Source organism: Podarcis gaigeae (assembly GCF_964106915.1).
Source record: "Podarcis gaigeae genome assembly, chromosome: 13".
Classification (NCBI taxonomy): Eukaryota; Metazoa; Chordata; class Lepidosauria; order Squamata; family Lacertidae; genus Podarcis; species Podarcis gaigeae.
In genome coordinates this window covers 9,965,348-9,986,231 of record NC_139689.1, presented here as the reverse complement: position 1 = coordinate 9,986,231, position 20,884 = coordinate 9,965,348, and the positions used below count along the sequence as shown (strand labels likewise).

The 20,884-nt window shown below is 44.3% G+C and overlaps 1 protein-coding gene across 3 annotated transcripts; it reads right to left on the bottom strand.

Moving 5' to 3' along the window:
• Positions 1–8,829: 8,829 nt before the first annotated feature.
• Positions 8,830–19,928, bottom strand: LOC310828820 (vomeronasal type-2 receptor 26-like). 3 transcript variants are annotated; one of them, XM_083706723.1, is made up of 5 exons: positions 19,851–19,927; positions 11,224–12,087; positions 10,618–10,839; positions 10,096–10,222; positions 8,830–10,001 (listed from the first exon to the last, which is right to left on the bottom strand). In XM_083706723.1, the coding sequence occupies exons 2-5, from the start codon at positions 12,022–12,024 to the stop codon at positions 9,100–9,102; spliced, it is 2,052 nt and encodes a 683-aa protein (XP_083562849.1). In that variant the 5' UTR covers positions 12,025–12,087; positions 19,851–19,927; the 3' UTR covers positions 8,830–9,099. The 3 variants fall into 3 exon arrangements, with proteins under 3 accessions (XP_083562849.1, XP_083562850.1, XP_083562851.1); XM_083706724.1 differs by lacking the exon at positions 11,224–12,087 and having other exon boundaries at positions 19,851–19,928; XM_083706725.1 differs by having other exon boundaries at positions 10,618–12,087.
• Positions 19,929–20,884: the final 956 nt, after the last annotated feature.

Genomic DNA, 20,884 nt, shown 5'->3' with positions numbered 1-20,884 from the left:
TTTTGGGATACAATCATCTCTGTTTATGCTTGCATATTGATCTTCTGGGCATTTGAAACAGTCATCCATGTCTGAAAAATATAAAGAAGCAGCAGTTCAGTCCCAATTCATCTTTAAAACCACATTGAATTAAACATGTATGATGACAACATTTTATAATGAGGACAATACCTACCAGTCTGGTTTGAAATCTTCCCTTCTGGGCATGGGGCACAATTATAGCAGCAAAATTTTTCTCCTTCCTTCCTTTTTTTCTGGTGACCAGGGAGGCAATATTCATTACACACAGAAAGTGGAAGCACCTAGCCACAAATATGATAAGAGTTTTGGGTGTGAGATTTTGAAATGATTTTTAAGTTGCTTACCTCCTGAAACATATCATATTGAAGCAAGAATTCAGAGAAAAAGAACCATGATTGCTAACTGACCTGTAACATTGAGCTAACTGACCTGTAATTGCCATCAAATGCCAACAGTGTCCTTCAGCTCTCTATATTGGACAAACAGGCCAGACCTTACGCCAAAGAATAAACGGACATAAATCGGACATCAGGAATCACAAAACAGAGAAAGCAGTAGGAGAACACTTCAATCTCCCAGGACATTCTATACAAGATCTCAAAGTAGCTGTTTTACTACAAAGGAATTTCAGAAATAGACTGGAAAGAGAAGCTGCTGAATTACAACTTATCACCAAACTTAAAACCATGGAGAAACCTGGTCTGAACAAAGACCTTGGATTCTTATCTCATTATACATGACAAAGCCATTTTTCACCTTCTCACCCCTTGCTTTTTCCTGTAAGACCTATTGCAGTCGTTAAGAGTCGTCAACAGGCTCATCACAGCTATCTGCCAATCACCCATTCCCACCACCCTTCTGAGTAATACCCCTCCCCACCTTCTCACTATATAGAAGGGTCTGGAAACTTCTGTTTCAGTGTATCTGAAGAAGTGTGCATGCACACGAAAACTCATACCAAGAACTGACTTAGTTGGTCTTTAAGGTGCTACTGGAAGGAATTTTTTTTGTCATGATTGCTAAGCTTACTCAGGAGTCTTGGGTGCATTACATTGTCAATATGCTTGTTTACTCAATCAAAGATATCTAATAATTTAGTGATATGGGAGCTGCCCTTGCAAAAGTCATGCTGGTTTTGCTTCAGGAAGTCTTGTTTTTCTATCTGCTTGGTTGCTTATCTTTAACAATACTTTCCACCAGTTTTACATTGAACATTGAGCTAACTGACCTGTAATTTCCAGGATCAGCCTTCCATTTAAAAAATTGGTGTTACATTGGCCCTTTCTCAATCCTTAGGGATGATTACATTTTTTAGTTAGAAGATAATTCATATTTGAATCCTTTGAGAGTTGTCGAGTGTATTCTATCTCTACCTGATGATTTCTAATTTTCTCATTTATCCAGGAAGGCCTAGAACATGGCATTCTATCGCCAACATCTTAGTTCCTCAGGCTTCCTTCTAGCACCAAGAAGCCTAGTAAATATTATTCAGATTAGCAGGATTTATTTGATGGCTTTCAGGGTTGCATTTGACAAAAGAAGATTTTTTTCCTGGCACCCAGATTACCCAAAGCAGGAAGAGAGTCCATCAGGAGACCTCACTATGCCTACCTGATTAAACCTTTTATGCCACACAATTATATCTTCATTGATGATGAATTCTTTTTCTTCATTGGCATCTACTCTTCCAACTTTTACTCTCTGGAAAGAGTTATTGGGGAAGGTGACCAGGTTCATGATATCAAATCCACCTCTGAATTCTCCTTCATCATTAAAGGAAATCATTTCTCCAGCTGAGTTGTTAAATGAAACAGCTTGGAGGAATTTGGCAATCTAGTTTAAAGAGAAACAGAGGGCTAACATACTTCAAGTTTTAGACTCAACTAGATTTTATGCTGAAATTACAGGATGAAATGCAAACCTAAAAAAACTGTAGTAGTATTAGATTAAATAACAGGTTTTGATGCACAAAAAAGCTGGGTGTGATCTTGTCTTGTACTAATTTGTACATGAAAAAAAGACTTTGATGGGGAGACATTACCTGCCACGGGTATAATGACTGAAGTTCATCAACTCCCCACCGCCTCACACTTGCTCTTTCTTTGGCTCTCGATGAGTACATGGCATGTAATGCATAAGCCAAAGCATAAACAGCATTGTAGATAATGTAGCTTTGACCAGTCATGCGCATTTCAAAAAGACCTGAGGTAAGACTCTCCAACTTTTCATCTCCAGAACATGCTTCATTGACATTCACAGGGAATTCTGAATCTGGAGAAAAGCAGTCAAATGCTTGCTCCCAGACAACTTTGAGGAAACCATCTGCTTCATTCCTCTGGGGTTTTATGTTCTTTAGAAACTCTTCGAAGGCAAGAAGCTCTTCTGAATGAATTGCGAATGAAATTGCACCTTCAAACAGCTGGAAATCCCAGTTTTTCTGCAGGCCAGTTGATGTGAAATCTATCTGGGTGGTCATAATCCACACCTTTCCAATAAATATATCTTCTTTATATGCACGGTGTTGCAGAAAATTTACATTTCTTAGCCAGGAAAGCATCACTGATTCTCCATAGCAGATAAATGTATTGGCCTTGCTGTCCCTGAGAGTTACATAAATTTCTACAATGTCATAGAGGCTTTCTACTAGATTATCTATACCAATTTTTCGTGGGATTCTTTTAGTGATGGATGAACAGATTCCATTTTTTGAAAACAATGGCTCCAGGATCTTCAAGAAATGTTCTCCAGTTTTATTGTTGGCAACAAAGAGTCCAACCCATATCCATCTGAAATACTTAAGTAGCCGGATAATCCCTAAATATTGATGAGCTTCATTTGGGACCATGCGATAGAACGCAAAGCCTTGCATTGCTTGGTTTTCTTCTAAGGAAAATGAACTATATGTGAGCTAATGGAAAATATAAAGTTATTGCAGAAAATCAGTATGTTAGACCAATGGAGTGCAAACATATATTGCTAACCATGTTACGGTAAAATTGTAATGGAGAGGTAACATAATTAACATAAGGTTATGGTATGGGATAAACACAGGAGATTCTTAGCATGAATTATTAGCATGGTACATCATGTATAGCACCCTTACTGGGAGATGAATGATTTAATTTTGATACATATTTAGGAGATATTAGAACCTGTAAGATTTATGGGATGGAAAATTGTTAGGACTTGAAGGGTATAAGTAAATTTGAACAAATAAAACAAAAAAAATGAACAAATTCACTCCTTTATTGGTGCATAAAAATAAGAAATTTCCTGTGTAAGTTGAAATGGAAACATGATTTGAGAGTAGAAAGTTTGAAAAATGGATCGAGGAGATGTCCATTAAATGGTTATTACAAGAGATGCTGATTTTTTGGAGGTAATAAGATAGGTTCTATACCACCTTGGTGAAAGTGCTGGCAGGTTTAAAGTATTTGGGATGTCGTTCTATCAATTATCAATGAAAATAGATGGAAGATTAATAGAAATATGGGGGTGAAGAGAAAAATGTATTTATGGTATCGAACAATAGCTGCTAAGTTGATACTTAAGATAAAAGCAACAATGAAATTATCAGGAATCTTAGATAGTTGGAGGCTGGTGATGCAGTATATAAAATGAAAAATTGTGACTTAGGGAATTGAAATAGATTTGTTGTTATAAAAAGCATTGGGCACATTGGGCAAAAGATTCCTGCATGGTAGGGCGTTAGAATAGATGTTGTTATTACAAGAAGCAGTGGCAGAGATAGCCACTCTGTAGCGGCGCACATAATGTGCACCCAGGGGGCGGGGTGATCCTCCTGGTGGGATTCCGATCGCGGTGTGGGGGAGGATTTTGGCACCCCCTCCATGGGATGACAGCTGGGGCTGATGGCCCCACCGCACCCCTCCCTACACCCCTGATGAGAAGAGTTACAAAAAGAAAAACACACACACCAATAAATAAGATCACACAATTAACAGGATTTTGTGTTTCTACAAACGATTCTTTTACTTACCAGCCAGGCATTTACTCTGATAATGAAAAGAGAAAAGTGTAATTTCAATTCCCCTTCATTCCCCAGTTCATAGATCCTACCTGTGGTATCTTGTAAAGATTCAAAATGTCTGCTATGTGAAAAGAGATGTCAGAGGTCAGTCCTCCAATAGCAGCTATGAGTTTCTTCTGGTTGCCACATTTGTAGTTGGGGAGAAATCTACGTAATTTGAAGAGCAGGTCCAGAGTGGTCCTGTAGGTCATCATCGCTGAATAGTAACTGTCATAGATGTGGAAACCAAGGGTGATATTTGGCAAGATCTTCAGGTTATTGTTGATCTCTTCAATGGCAAACACCAAGGCCAGGACATGTTGATGGAACTTTGTCACTACACTACCAATGGAGTTGACATATTATTTTAGGAAAGTTGATGCCTAAACACATTATTATGTTACCACATTCATTTCTGCATGTCTATCCTTATCTTTATTCCTGATGTTCATAAATAATAACCACTTTCATTTTAATCATCATTTATTCTGGCTCCACATTTTAAAGTCACACACATCTTCACCAATATAGCAAGCCAAGTTTCCTGCAGCTGCTATACTAGAAAGCAACATCAGTTTCCTGAATTAACCTCAACCATCCTGTTCCATGAAACTGATTGCTTATAGGAGCTGTTGGAGAACTTGCATTTTTTTAAAAAATGCACTTCTCTTTTAACAACTGCCTGCAACAATAACATACCAGGGGAGCTTTTTCTGGCATGGATGTAATAGGTGGGCTAAGCTTCACCATCTATATGTCTATCACAAGGTATAATAAATGACAGGAGCAGGGGCGGATGGTTGGGGAAACTGAATATCCCTCCCTATAGGGCATCATTGTGTGAGGGAGCAATCCCAAGCACAAGAAACTGGTTTAAAGCAAGCTGGTGTAAACTAAACCAGGGAAAATCTTAATCTGATCCAAGCCTAGTTCAACAGCGAGATTTCTGCTGCTGTTCTGCATAAGCCTTGCAGAGGGAAAACAATCTGCTAACATTATATGGTGGGATACTGTTTTGCAGCAGACTTTAAAACCATTTAATGTTACCCATGCAGATATCATCTCATGCAGAGGTTCATTTGCACATACAATATGGGACTTCATCCTTTAGTGTGTGGTGACAACTACACTTTAAAATGCCTTTCCCTTAAATGTTAGATAAGCCATTAAAGCAGGGCTTTTTATTTCATCTGCATTGGAATTGTTTGAATGAATGGCATTATTTGTATTTTCAATGCATAGTTGTGGAACTTAAAAAAAGTGTCTTTATTGCCACATTAAGTGGAGAGGGAAAGTATAATAATATATGTATCATCTCACTCAAACACACACACACACACACATCTATAATAATTTACTGTGGAATCGCAAACAGCTCCTGAGAATTATGCTGCTTGAAATCAACTTCAGGGAAAAAGTAAATAATCTGAGAAGCAATCTCGCCAATGAGGAGGTCACCAGGCTGGTACCATTCATGAGGAACAGGGATAGAGTCACCTGCAGGACACTTCACACTATAGGCTTTGCACGCAATGGCAAGAAGCCAAAACAGTGTTAGGAGCCTGGAAGCAAAGCCTCTCTCAAAGCGCACATTCACCAACTGCATGACTTTGGCTGCACTGAATGCTGCCTGAATCTAACAATGCACCTCTTACATCGAAATGCATCACCCTGGCTAATACAAGGAAAAGAGAGAGTTGTGATAAGTAATATTAACAAAGCCCTGGCAGCCTCTCTGTGCCCCACACTGCCAACTCTCACTGGCACAGGAGGTTATTTATAACCACTTCCAAGCTTCCTTATTGTTTTCTAGTGCCTTTCGGAAAGCCTTTAGAAATCTGGTCAAGTGAGCAAATTAGTGTGATTTAGATAATTGCAGGGGGAGATAATTACTTCTTCATACATTTTGAGACACTTCAGCTAGGAAAAATGAAGACCCTTCTTTTGAGATTTGACCTCACATCTTCTCTGTTTCCATAGTGAGCAGATCCCATCTGGAAAATGCATCTAAATTGGAACTTCATGCCTAGGGACATAAGTGGTAAATTCTGACATGGTGTGTAACGTTAAGAAAATCTGAAAGCAAAATGATCGCTTTATTTATTTATTTATCTGTATTTTTTATTTCATTTAATTAACTTTATTTAATAAAGTTATATCTCATTTTCTGAGAGACCATCTCTGCACTGTGCCACAATATTTAAAATCACAGCTGCAGCGCAACATGAACCGGCAACCAATGTGTGCTATATGTGAAATAATTTCCCATCTCCCAGCCTCAACGAAAAACCATGTAGCTGTAACTTCACTCATTACCTAAGAATATAGGCAGGAAGGAAAAACCAAGCTTGCTCATTTCACAGAAATTACTTAGAATATTACCTGCATAGTTTCCTTAATAATATTCTTTCTTTCTTTCTTTCTTTTTGACAAGCCTCTCCTCCTTCTGGAGGGGAGGGATTGTGAGCGGGAGACGATTCCCGCATCACGCAGGGGGCGATCTGCCCCCTAACCTATCATCACTGCTGGTGCGCCACGCCTCCCGGTTGGGCACCCAATCGGGTGACACCACGGGGGCGTGGTTTAGCCGCTCAAATGCGGTCGCACCAGCTCTCCCCGCCATTTCGATCCTGTTTTTCCACCCACCACCACTCCCTATAGGGCATAGCTTCTCGCTTGGCCTTGCTATGGACCCGTGGACCCGTGGTTAGTCACCCTGGTTGCCTAGGGGGCCTGGTAGGAGTTTTTTTTCCAATTGGTTGTTTTCCAATTGTTTTTCCACCCACCCACCACTCCCTATAGGGCGTAGCTTCTCGCTTGGCCTTGCTATGGACCCGTGGTTAGTCACCCTGGTTGCCTAGGGGGCCTGGTAGGAGTTTTTTTCCAATTGGCAAATTGGCACTGGCCTCTTGGTTTTTTTTCGCCTACTTAGTAGCAATTGTCACAACTTTATTGGTATTTGGCGGTTAGGCATTGGAATGTGTTGTTGGTGTATGGAAGGGCAAGGTGTGGCCATCGCCAACCCCTTCACTTATGGGTATTCCGTTAAAGGAATCCAGTGGTCATGGATCCTGTCCGATGCCCTGTGTGGCGGGGCGCCATGGCATGACTCAGGTGACATCAGGGGACAGCTTATAGTTGTATTTGCATCAACAGGCTCCCCCTACTGGTGGGTAACCCCTCATCAGACTCACCCCTTTCCGAGTGGGTGGAGTCAAATTTTCTGTGGTCCAGTTCCTAAGCCAATACCTTCTCACATGCTGTAATCAATAAAGTTGTGGCCTTTCCTTGCCCATTAACCTAATATACTGTCTCCACGTGTCTTCATTCCCCAAGCGGGGATCAGGTCCTCCAGTCACAAATTCAGAGCCTGGGGAAAACCAGTGTGGATTATCATAGTTTCCCAGTGGATTACTTACACCTGTGCCAGGTTACACTATTGACATTGTGTAAAGATCCTTATTTAGACAACTCTTACAATGTATATACAGCAAGTGTCAATGGGAGTCACTAACAAATTGGATTCAAAGACCTGCTATGCCAAACCTTGGCCTAGCTGTTCTCCTGTGCTCACCTATGCTTTGTGAAGGGTTTTATTTGTATTTGGTTAAAAGTTTGTATTTGATGCCTAGATTCAGGCTTAGTGTAAGTAATCTTTGATGAGAGAGCCCCATCAGAGATTTTTTAAAATACAGCAAAATAAAGTGTGGAAATGTAGTCTGTTAAAATACCCCATTCTAAGTTGCTTTCAAAGTTCCCCACGTGCCTAAGCATAGAAAAAGACCACACATTTGGTAAATTAAAAATGTTTTACTTAGAAATTCTTCAAAGATTGGGTTCATATGTTATAAAATAAGCTGTGTTATTTAGGTTCCAAAATGTTTATTCATCATCATTATCATCAAACCTTTTAATGGCATCACATTCAAACATCCAAAACAAATCAATACCGAATTACCACTTCCCCAGTGGCACAAAACATTAGCTAAAAGAAAGGGGGTAGAGCAGTCTATCATCACAAAAATGTTTATTAAATTATTTGTACAGAAACACAAATATTGCTTGCTCAAGTCAAGCTGCAAGCCTCCTTCCTGTTGCTATAGATAGTCACTTCAGGGGAACTGCTCAGCTCAAATCAGAATCAATTTTCCATTAGGTTAGGTAAATTCTATTCTAATCCCCATCTCCCATCTGAAAAGAAGCCTCTCCAAACACTATCTCTATCTAACCCCTCACCTCCAAATCTCTCCCTCTCAAAGTGCAGCTCAATATCCTCTCAGAGAGAGGCTCCAGAACTCTGGTGGGATTCTGAGGAACTGCATCACCAGACTCTGATCTGGCTATGCTGTTTGTCACAGAGGCTGATTTCTCCCACATTGTGTACAGCACTTTGAAACTTTCGGCAATCTAGTGTTGTATATATTTTATGAAATAAATTACTAAAATAATGAAAACCAAATTGACCTGCACCTAAAATGCTTGCCTAACTCACATGTCAGTATAACAACAAGATTTTCACTTTGGTTTCTCTTCAGATCATATAAATCTTTCGCCTTTCACTTTTGAATGCTTCTTTGATTTCTGCCTCACAAGATTTTCCTGAGCATTGTTATAAGGTGCACAATAGCACATCCCCAAAACTAAATTACATTACATCACCACACATAATGTTTCCCCTTTTTGGATTTCTAGCTTGCTGGACTCAATGTTCATTTTGACATACAGAGTGGCGTCCTTTACTGTCCTTCCTATAGAAGGCATATATAAGTAAATATCTATAACTAATGTTATATGAATGTATCTCTCCCCCAAATATCTGGACTTCCCATAGACATCTGGTTGGCCACTTTGTGAGTAGGATGATGACTAGAATGTTGGTAATAAGAGGTTGATTTATCCAACATTGTGTAGACCAGTTTGAGATTTCCTACATTTTTATGAAATAAATTAATGAAATAATGGGGGGGGGGGGACGGGACGACAGGAATGATCTGTACCTAAAATGCTTGCCTAACACATGCGTCAGTGTAACCAAAGGAACAAATCCTTCAATGTTTTCTTTTTATTAGCTGCTCCCTGCTATTCAGCTCAGGTCTCAACACAATGATGTAGCATTTGGGGCAAAAGATGCAGCCCAGTAGCCCAGCACTGGAGGCCAAGATAGAGAAGACTTCCACAGCCACCATGGCCTTTCCTCTTGTGCTCAAGTAAGTAGGAACAAAAGAGGCCCAAACACTACAAAATGCTAACATGCTGAATGTAATGAACTTGGCTTCATTGAAGCTGTCAGGTAACTTGCGGGCTAAGAATGCTACAACAAAGCTGGTGATGGCCAAGAGGCCCATGTAGCCCAAGACATAGTAGAACATGGTGACTGACCCTTCATTACATTGCACAATAATTTCTCCACTTACTGAATGAAAGTCCAAATCGGGGAAGGGAGCCGAGGTTGCCAGCCACATAGTACAAATGCTTGCTTGAACAAGGGAGCAGGTTAAAACAATGAAGATGGCTAGTCTTTTCCCCACCCACTTCCTCACGCTGGACCCTGGTCTGGTGGCCATGAAAGCTGTAACCACAGTGATGGTTTTGGCCAGGATGCAAGAAACAGCCAATGAGAAAATTATGACAAACATTGGTTGTCGGAGAAAGCAGGTCACTATACAAGGTTGGCCAAGGAATAACAAAGAAGAGAGGAAGCAGAACAAGAGGCAGAGGAGGAGGGTGTAGGTGAGGTCCCGATTGTTTGCTTTGACTATGGGGGTGTCTTTGTGCTTAATAAAAATCCCTAGCACCACAGCTGTGATGAAGGAGAAAAAAACAGCAACTGAAGCTAAACTGAGCCCCAGAGGTTCTTTATAAGAAAGAAAGTTTCTAATTTTGGGGATGCAAGCATCTCTGTTTCTGTTTGAATATTGGTCTGCTGAGCACTGGAAACAGTCTTCTGTATCTGAAATACAAATAGAAGAGACACTTTAGGGGCAATTCATTCACCACATCATATTGAGTTAATCATGTAGGTTGACAAAATTTTAGGAACCTACCTTTCTGGTCTGAAATCTTCCCTTCTGGACATGGAGCACAATCATAGCAGCAGAACTTTTTCTCTTCCTTCTTCTTCTTATGATGACCAGTGTGGCAGTGTTCATTACACACAGAAAGTGGAAGCACCTATGCACAAACATGGGAGGGTTTGAGATTTGGGGTGAGAGATCGGTGGAGAAATTTATGCATGTCATCTCCAGAGCGACAGGATATTTTAGCAAGGTTCCACAAGTATTGTTGTTGTTGTTGTTTAGTTGTTTAGTCGTGTCCGACTCTTTGTGACCCCATGGACCAGAGAACGCCAGGCACCTCTGTCCTCCACTGCCTCCCGCAGTTTGGTCAAATCCACAAGTATTAGACATTCACAAATATAGCTATTTATTCCTCTGTTTTGCAGCCTACAAACCCTACATATGTGGGGTTATTTGCAAGGCTACATTAGGTAGGTATAGTAATTTCGGACATCCTCAGTGCCTGTTTGCCCAACAGAAAGTCTGCTAAGAAATCCCTCTCATCTCTACCTGATTAAATGTTTTATGCCAGACAATTAGATCTTTATTAATGGTGAAGTCTTCTTCTTCACTGGGGTCCACTCTCCCAACTTTCACTCTCTGGAAAGAGTTGTTGTGGAATGTGACCAGGTTCATAATGTCATATCCACCGCTCAATTCTCCTTTATCATTAAAGGACACCATCACTCCAGCAGAGTTGTTAAATGCAACATCTTGCAGAAATAAGTCAACCTAGTTTGAAGAGAGAGAAAAGTTTTAAGAATGAACTTCATTATATGGTCCCAGTATAGAATGAGATGTAAACCCATGCATATGCTTCAGTGATTACAATTTCTAACACTTTTTCACCTGTTATTCACGGATGCTGAGTGTAATCTCATTTTTAAAATAATAATTAATCTGTGAATTGAAATGCTGCCATTTATGTAGAGAAATTCTGCTATTGATGCAGGGACTGAAGGTCATCAAGTTTCTCCAAAGACATGGTTCTTTGTTGTATCTAGATGTGTACATGCCATGTAAAGCATATGGTAAGGGATTTAAAAAATGTTGTATTTTGCATCCATAAGGTCTACTTATGCAAAGAAAAGAAAGATTTCTTTATGAACACATTACCTGCCAAGGCTGCAGAGACCGACGTTCAAAATTGCTACCATACACCTTTGCTCTTTGCTTGGATTGGGATGAGTAGAAGGTATGCAGAGCATGAGCCAAAGCATAGACAGCATTATAGACACTGTAGCTGTGGCCTGTCATGTGCATTTCAAAAAGACCAGCAGGGAGACTTTCTAGCCTCTCCTCTCCAGTACAGCTGCCATCATCCATCATAGGCATCTCTGGATCTGGAAATATACAGTCAAATGCTTGCTCCCAGAAGCCCTTGAGAAAACCATCTGCTTGGGTCCTGGAAGGCTTGATGCTCTGGAGAAATTCTGAAAAATCCAGAAGCTCTCTTGACTGAATTGTGAAGGAAAGTGAACCTTGGAAAAGCTGGAAATCCCAGTTTCTCTGAGGCCCAGTAGATGTGAAATCTATCTGGGATGTCATAACCCATACCTTTCCAAATGGAGCACTTTTGTTATGTCCAAGATCATTAAAAATATTAACCATTCTCAGCCAGGCAATTGTCAAAGATTCTCCATAGCTGATAAGTGTTCTGGCCTTGTTATCTGTGAGAGCTACAAAAATTCTTTCCATTAAGCTAGTTATTTCATCTAGATTTTCCATGGAAACTTGCTCTGGGATTCTTTTTGTGAAAGCTGAACAGATTCCATGCTTGGAAAACAGTGGCTCCAGGGTCTTCAAGAAATGTTCTCCCGTGTTATCATCCACAACAAACAGCCCAACCCATGTCCATCCGAAATACTGAAGTAAATGGATAATGCCGATATATTGATGGCTTTCATTTGGGACCATGCTGTAAAAGGAAAAGCTCTGCAATGCTTGAATCTCTTCTGCGGAAAATGAACCGTAGGTGAGCTAAAAGAAAACATATCTGTATTGCAGCAATAATAATATAATATAATATAATATAATATAATATAATATAATATAATATAATATAATATAATATAATATAATATAATATAAAATATAATATAATATAATAATATAATAATATAATTATATGTGTGCCCATTTTGCTATGAGAATGTGTCTTTATAACAAAATATTTATTTACGAACTTTGTGGGTTCCAAAAGAATGACAATGCATTTTCCAGTACAATGGTACCTTGGTTTGCATACGTCTTGGTTTGCATTTGTTTTGGATTATAAACAAGTCAAACCCAGAAGTGTGTGACCTGGTTTGTAACATTTTTTTAGATTACAACCCTTTTGTGGGGGGTGGGATTACAAACAAATTTTTTTGGAAGGCCCCATTGGCGAAAGCGCGCCTTGGGTTACAACCTATTTCAGTTTACAAACAGACCTCCAGAACGGATTATGGTTTTAAACCAAGGTACCACTGTATATTTCTTCTGCTTTATTTACCTAAGCTTGGCAGAAGGAATATAGACACTAATTAGTGTTACCTGTTGAGTTGCCAGTTCATGTGAGCAAACTGAACAGGTTTAGGATCCAGCTTACGCCCAGCTTCTGTCCCACCCTGCCTCTGTAAGGCCTTTTGAGTGCAGGACTTACACCAGTAGCGGCTAAACCATAGCTGAGATGGGATGAGCAAATTATAGCAGCATATCCTCAGCTGATCCAGGATTGGGGCCTTAACACTCTCTGAACCTGTCTGAGCCTGGAGTTCCTCTGCATCATAAATTGCTCATCCCAGAAGATCTTGCCACAGGATTCCTCACCCAACTCTGCCTTAAAAAAAAATAAGCATTCTCTTTTAATTTGCATTCTCCCTCGTTTTCCAATGCACAGATCCTACCTGTGGAACCTTGTAGAGGGTTAAGATTTCTGCCATATTGATAGATATGCCAGATGTAAGTCCTCCAATTATAGCTATGAGGTTTTTCTGGCTGTCACATTTGTAGTTAGGGACAAATCTGTGTGATTTGAAGAGCAGGTCCAAAGTGGTACAATAGGTCATCCTTGCATCGTAGTAGCTGTCATAGATGTGGAACCCAAGTGTAGCATTTGGCAAGATCTTTTGATCATCATTGATCTCCTTTATGGCAAACACCAAGGCCAGGATGTGCTGATAGAACTTTGTCACTATACTGCCAATGGAGTCGACACATTAATACTTTAATTGACACTTAAGCATTTGATACCATCTTTCCTCAATCCCATACATTTTTGTTAGAGTAGTCTTTTATTTCTTGCTGTTTTCATTGGTTTTCATTTTTGAAATCCAGCATCATAGTGTAAATTTTATAATTTTTTTGCAAGCAATTTCCTCTAATGCAATTCTATCATCAATATATTTTGTCTTCTCATTTATTTATTTTATGTTGTGAACGCCCCTGTAATCTTTGAATGAAGGGTAGTATACAGAATTAATTAACAACAACAGCAACAGGTATGTGGCAGTGATGTTACTGCTGGATGGGTATTGCTAGCCACTCCTGCTTCACACAAACATGCAGCCTTGTAAAAGACAATTGCTCTTTCAGGGGTGGGGAGTGAGGAATATAAGTACTTACTGTGGAACCTCAAGTAGCTCCTGAGAAGGATCTTCCTTAAATTCAATTACTGAGGAATGGTAAAATATATGAGAAGCAATCCCACCAATCAGGAGGTCACCTGGCTGGTACCATTCATGTGGAACTGAGATCGGTTCACCTGCAGGACACTGCATTGTATTGACTTTGCACACAATTGGTAGCAGAAGCAGTAGCAAAAGCCTCTGCATAGTTGCAACAAATCCTCTCCTAGGGGGCAGATTCCTTGGTGTTCATACACACCAACTGCCTGACTTTGACTACGTTAAATGTTGCCTCACTCTCACAATTCACTTCATAAGGTGAAACATATCACCTTTGCTTTTAGTATAAGCATAGTTTAAATAGTTAATCCTTCTCTCTCTTTTTATGCTGGGTGTTCAATATGAAAAAGTGGCGCTATGTGTAATCATTATCAGAGACTACCTTCTGTCCCCCACTCCCAACTGTCAGTGAGCACTTTGTTTCCTTAATACTTTTCCAAGCTGTTTTTTGACTGTTTTCTAGTGTCTTTGTGAAAGCCTTTCGATATTTGGGTGACTGAAGCAGTTATTTTGAATTGGCTAATTGCAGGGGGAGATAATTACACCTTCAGACTTTAGAGTCAGAAGTAAGTGCAAATAAGTTTCCTTGTTTTTGTAGATGAGAAAACTTCAGAATTCCCTGAAGATCAAAGCCCTGCAAGAAAATCAGGACCTGACACAGAGCCATAATCTTACCTACGGAAACCAATAAGTGCTAAATCCTAAAACGAAATCCACTGTCCAACTCCAATTTTGCAATAACATTGTAACCTTGAACGTATTGACATGGGATCAAGAAGAGGAGCAGTGACACTTGATTTAATCTAAAATTGTTCCTCTAGTCTGGTGTGAGCTGTTTTGTTGAGCCAGCTCAAGAATATCAGGCTCATGTAGCCCAGAACTGAAACATCACAATGGTTAACCAAATGCTCACCCACAGGTTCTGAGAGCAAAAGCATTCTCCCCACATATGATTCCCAGCATCTAGCAACTGGCATTGAGAAGCAATACCACTGTGGAGGTGGAACATTGTCATTATACTTAGTAGCCAACTGTTCTCCGCCTACTTCACAAAGGGAGACACCCTGGAATAGAATACAAAGCACCACTAGCCACAGTGAAAACCAAATGGGAAGATAATAGGGCTGCATTTTTAATTGTGAACCAGTGTAACCTCTGCAACATAGCTGGGACATAGCTGCATGGTGGATTATCTGCTTTGCAAGTAAACTGTACCAAGTTCAATAGCCTGCATATGCCAGTTGAACTGGGAGATGACCAAAAGACCCATGTAGCCCAGAACAGAGTAAAAGATGGCAACAGAGCCTTCATTACATAGGACAATGACTTCACCCATTACTGTGTGCATATCTAAATCAGGGAAGGGTGGAAACATTGCTATCCAAAAAGCACAGATGCTTACTTGAATGAGGGAGCATGAAAGGACAATGGAGGTAGCCAGTCTTCAGCCCACCCACTTCCTCATGCTGGAACCTGGCTTGGTGGCTATGAAAGCTACAACTACAGTGATGGTTTTGGCCAGGGGTCTGCAACCTTTAAGACAAAAAGAGCCACTTGGACCCGTTTCCAAAAAAACAACAACAACTGGGAGCCGCAAAAACATTGCAACATTTAAAACAAATATAACACTGTATATATTGTTTCTTGCCTTAATGCTGTATATACAGGATCGTGCAGTCAGCTGTCAATCTCAAGAAAAAAGGACAAATAGCTAATTAAAATATTTAATTTACAACCAGTAAATTAAATACCACTTCAAAACAGTGACCAGTGTATATGGCCCCTTTCAATGCAGCCTGCTTACAAAGGCGGGAAAGACCAGCAATAAGCTGTTGCATAACGTTCCCCAAGGAAAGTGTTAGCTATTCACCAAACTTCCCCCTGCTTAGTTTAAAAAGGGGCTTCAGGCAACTAACTCCCACGTGGAATTTCCTATAGTAAGATGGCGGCCGCCTCAGAAGACCACATGGGCAGATAAGATGGCTGCTGGGACGATCCGGTTACCCAGCAACAGCACAGCTGTTTCCGACGCTTTTGAAAGCAGCCGGCAAAGCAAGCGTTGGAGCGCCGAAGCCACCTAACCCCCACAACTAGAATGCTGCGCATGTGACCAAATGGCGAGGACTTACTTTGCTAGAGACAAGCCCCGACACTACCACAAGCCTCCCTCTCTTCGCACCGCCCAGCCTCCCAAGAAAAAAAACCCACCTCAAACAGTCACAAAGCACAAATTCCACGCGACCGCAACTTGCTATGCCCAATAATCAATGCCCCAAAATGCCATAGAAAATTAATCAGGGCCCCAGTGTACCATAAATCATAATCAGTGGCTGATGTAAATAATAATTAATAATGAGGCATTCGTCATTATAAAAATACCTTTTTATTATTCATTTGTTTCACCCCTCAGAATTAGGTAAAAAGGTAAAGGTACCCCTGCCCGTACGGGCCAGTCTTGCCAGACTCTGGGGTTGTGCGCCCATCTCACTCAAGAGGCCAGGGGCCAGCGCTGTCCGGAGACACTTCCGGGTCACGTGGCCAGCGTGACATCGCTGCTCTGGTGAGCCAGAGCCGCACACGGAAACGCCGTTTACCTTCCCGCTGGTAAGCGGTCCCTATTTATCTACTTGCACCTGGGGGTGCTTTCGAACTGCTAGGTTGGCAGGCGCTGGGACCGAGCAACGGGAGCGCACCCCGCAGCGGGGATTCGAACCACCGACCTTTCGATCGGCAAGCCCTAGGCGCTGAGGCTTTAACCCGCAGCGCCACCCGCGTCCCCCCTCAGAATTACTCCTCCTCATAGAAATAAAATTAACAAGTTACCTTTTTTTGAGTGTGTGTTCTTCACTCCCCTTCAAAACAGTGACCAGTGTATACGGCCCCTTTCAATGCAGCCTGCTTTCCCCAAGGAAAGAACAATTCACCAAACTTCCCCCTGCTTAAGTTTAAAAAGGGGCTTCAGGCAACTAACTCCTCCGCCTCCTCCCCTCGCCTCCTCCCCTCGCCTCGCCTCCTCCCCTCGCCTCCACTCCTCGCCTCCTCCCCTCGCCTCCACTCCTCGCCTCCACTCCTCGCCTCCTCCCCTCGCCTCCTCCCCTCGCCTCCTCCCCTCCCCTCGCCTCCACTCCTCGCCTCCACTCCTCGCCTCCTCCCCTCGCCTCCTCCCCTTGCCTCCACTCCTCGCCTCCTCCCCTCGCCTCCACCCCTCGCCTCCACCCCTCGCCTCCTCCCCTCGCCTCCTCCCCTCGCCTCCACTCCTCGCCTCCTCCCCTCGCCTCCTCCCCTCGCCTCCACTCCTCGCCTCCTCCCCTCGCCTCCTCCCCTCGCCTCCACTCCTCGCCTCCTCCCCTCGCCTCCTCCCCTCGCCTCCACTCCTCGCCTCCTCCCCTCGCCTCCTCCCCTCCCCTCGCCTCCACTCCTCGCCTCCTCCCCTCGCCTCCTCCCCTCGCCTCAACTCCTCGCCTCCTCCCCTCGCCTCCTCCCCTCGCCTCCTCCCCTCGCCTCCGCCCCTCGCTTCCTCCCCTCGCCTCCTCCCCTCGCCTCCGCCCCTCGCCTCCTCCCCTCGCTTCCTCCCCTCGCCTCCTCCCCTCGCCTCCTCCCCTCGCCTCCTCCCCTCGCCTCCACTCCTCGCCTCCTCCCCTCGCCTCCTCCCCTCCCCTCGCCTCCACTCCTCGCCTCCTCCCCTCGCCTCCTCCCCTCGCCTCCGCCCCTCGCTTCCTCCCCTCGCCTCCACTCCTCGCCTCCTCCCCTCGCCTCCTCCCCTCGCCTCCGCCCCTCGCTTCCTCCCCTCGCCTCCTCCCCTCGCCTCGCCTCCACTCCTCGCCTCCTCCCCTCGCCTCCTCCCCTCCCCTCGCCTCCACTCCTCGCCTCCTCCCCTCGCCTCCTCCCCTCGCCTCCGCCCCTCGCTTCCTCCCCTCGCCTCCACTCCTCGCCTCCTCCCCTCGCCTCCTCCCCTCGTCTCCGCCCCTCGCTTCCTCCCCTCGCCTCCTCCCCTCGCCTCCTCCCCTCGCCTCCGCTCCTCGCCTCCTCCCCTCGCCTCCTCCCCTCGCCTCCTCCCCTCGCCTCCGCCCCTCGCTTCCTCCCCTCGCCTCCTCCCCTCGCCTCGCCTCCACTCCTCGCCTCCTCCCCTCGCCTCCTCCCCTCCCCTCGCCTCCACTCCTCGCCTCCTCCCCTCGCCTCCTCCCCTCGCCTCCGCCCCTCGCTTCCTCCCCTCGCCTCCACTCCTCGCCTCCGCCCCTCGCTTCCTCCCCTCGCCTCCACTCCTCGCCTCCTCCCCTCGCCTCCTCCCCTCGCCTCCGCCCCTCGCTTCCTCCCCTCGCCTCCTCCCCTCGCCTCCTCCCCTCGCCTCCGCTCCTCGCCTCCTCCCCTCGCCTCCTCCCCTCGCCTCCTCCCCTCGCCTCCGCCCCTCGCTTCCTCCCCTCGCCTCCTCCCCTAGCCTCCGCCCCTCGCTTCCTCCCCTCGCCTCCACTCCTCGCCTCCTCCCCTCGCCTCCTCCCCTCGCCTCCTCCCCTCGCCTCCGCCCCTCACTTCCTCCCCTTGCCTCCTCCCCTTGCCTCCTCCCCTCGCCTCCTCCCCTCGCCTCCGCCCCTCGCTTCCTCCCCTCGCCTCCTCCCCTCGCCTCGCCTCCACTCCTCGCCTCCAGTCCTCACCTCCTCCCCTCGCCTCCTCCCCTCGCCTCCTCCCCTCGCCTCCACTCCTCGCCTCCTCCCCTCGCCTCCACTCCTCGCCTCCTCCCCTCGCCTCCTCCCCTCGCCTCCACTCCTCGCCTCCTCCCCTCGCCTCCTCCCCTCGCCTCCTCCCCTCGCCTCCTCCCCTCGCCTCCGCTCCTCGCCTCCTCCCCTCGCCTCCGCTCCTCGCCTCCTCCCATCGCCTCCTCCCCTCGCCTCCTCCCCTCGCCTCCGCTCCTCGCCTCCTCCCCTCGCCTCCTCCCCTCGCCTCCTCCCCTCGCCTCCGCCGCTCGCTTCCTCCCCTCGCCTCCTCCCCTCGCCTCCTCCCCTCGCCTCCGCTCCTCGCCTCCTCCCCTCGCCTCCGCTCCTCGCCTCCTCCCCTCGCCTCCTCCCCTCGCCTCCTCCCCTCGCCTCCGCCGCTCGCTTCCTCCCCTCGCCTCCTCCCCTCGCCTCCTCCCCTCGCCTCCGCTCCTCGCCTCCTCCCCTCGCCTCCGCTCCTCGCCTCCTCCCATCGCCTCCTCCCCTCGCCTCCTCCCCTCGCCTCCGCTCCTCGCCTCCTCCCATCGCCTCCTCCCCGGAGCCGCAGCAAAGGCTTTAAAGAGCCACATGCGGCTCTGGAGCCGCAGGTTGCCGACCCCCGGTTTTGGCTAAGACACAAGAAATGGCCACTGAGAAAATGATGCCAAAAGTGGCTTGTTAAACAACAACAAACCTATGGTTATGTGAACATACTCAATAAACACACAAGACAATGTGTTCTAAATCAAAATTTCTCATAAAGATATTGGCCACACTGGGAGCACATTTCAAGCCCATAGCTACACCTTGTTTTTGTTTATATATGTATGGACCTTATGCATGGACTGATTAGAGAATGAACTGATCCACTGGGTCTTCTACTTTTTTTGTTGAACTTTATGAGACTTCCGTTGATATCTACCATTTGTTACAATGAATAGTATACCTTATTTATTAAAAAGTGGGTTGTTGGCATCACTACACTACACAAGGTTTACCAAGGAATAGGAAAGAAGAAAGGAAGCAGAGAACGAGGGAGATTAGGAGAGTGTAGGTGAGAGTTTGGTTGTTGGCCTTCACAATGGGGGGTGTCTTTATATTTAATAAAAATCCCTAACACCCAGACTGTGATGAGGGAAACACCCCCCCCCCAGGAACTGATGCTAAAGTGATCCCCAAAGGTTCTTCATATGACAGAAAGTTCATATGTTTTGGGATACAATCATCTCTGTTTATGCTTGGATATTGATCTTCTGGGCATTTGAAACAGTCATTCATGTCTAAGAAATATTTTTTTAAAAAAACAGCAGTTCAGTTCTTGTTCATCTCAAACATCACTTTGAAATAAACACATATGATGCCAACATTTTATAATGAGGACAATACCTACCAGTCTGGTTTGAAATCTTCCCTTTCGGGGAATGGGGCGCAATCATAGCAGCAAAAGTTTTATCCTTTCTTTTCTTTTCTTTTCTTTTCTTTTCTGATGACCAGGATGGCAATATTCATTACACACATAAAGGGGAAGCACCTACCCACAAATATGATAGGAGTTTGGGGAATGAGATTTTGGAATACACCTATTACAGAGACGTGCATCACACTTACTTTTATTGAATGCTTACTTAGGTTGCCAACACTTCAATGTGAGTAGTGGCTAATATGATGAAAAACGGGAGGCTTATTGTTACTAAGTCCTGCCAACCACCTTATGCCTGCACTCCCAACTATACCTGACAGAGGGGGTTATTTATAACTATTTCCAAGTTTCCTTCATGTTTTCCAGTGCCTTCTGGAAAGCTTTTAGAAATTTGGCCAAGTGAACACATTATTGTGATTTAGATAATTGTAGAGAAAGATATTTACTTCTTCATACATACATTCTTCTTTTGGTAAAATATATGAAGACCTTTCTTTTGAGATTTGACCACACATCTCTTCTGCTCCCTAAAGAAATTAGAAATGGAAGATTTGTTCCAGATTTCCATGGTGAGCAGATCCCATCTGGAAAATGCATCTACAGTGGAGCTATCTTATTGCCTGGAGATGTAATCAGTAAATTCTGAAATGATGTCTAATGTTCAGAAAATTGAAGCACACTTATCAATCTATTTTTATTTAACAAATTTATACCTTATTTCTTGCGAGAGCTTCTCCACAATGTGCAACAAAATGTAAAGTCAACAGCAGCATCCCAAAAAGCACTGGCAACCAGTGCAACTTGTGTAATATCAATGAAATAAGTGCCAATCTCCCAATCTTAGCTGCAAAGCAGGTAGATTTGTTGTTTCACAGATGAAGTATTTGAGCAGCCTTCAAAGGCAGCCCAATTCAGAAATCTGTCCAGATGCTGGTCAACAACATTGTTGGATTGCTAGACATATTTCACATTTTTAGCTAGTGCTGTGGGCACATTGTAAAATG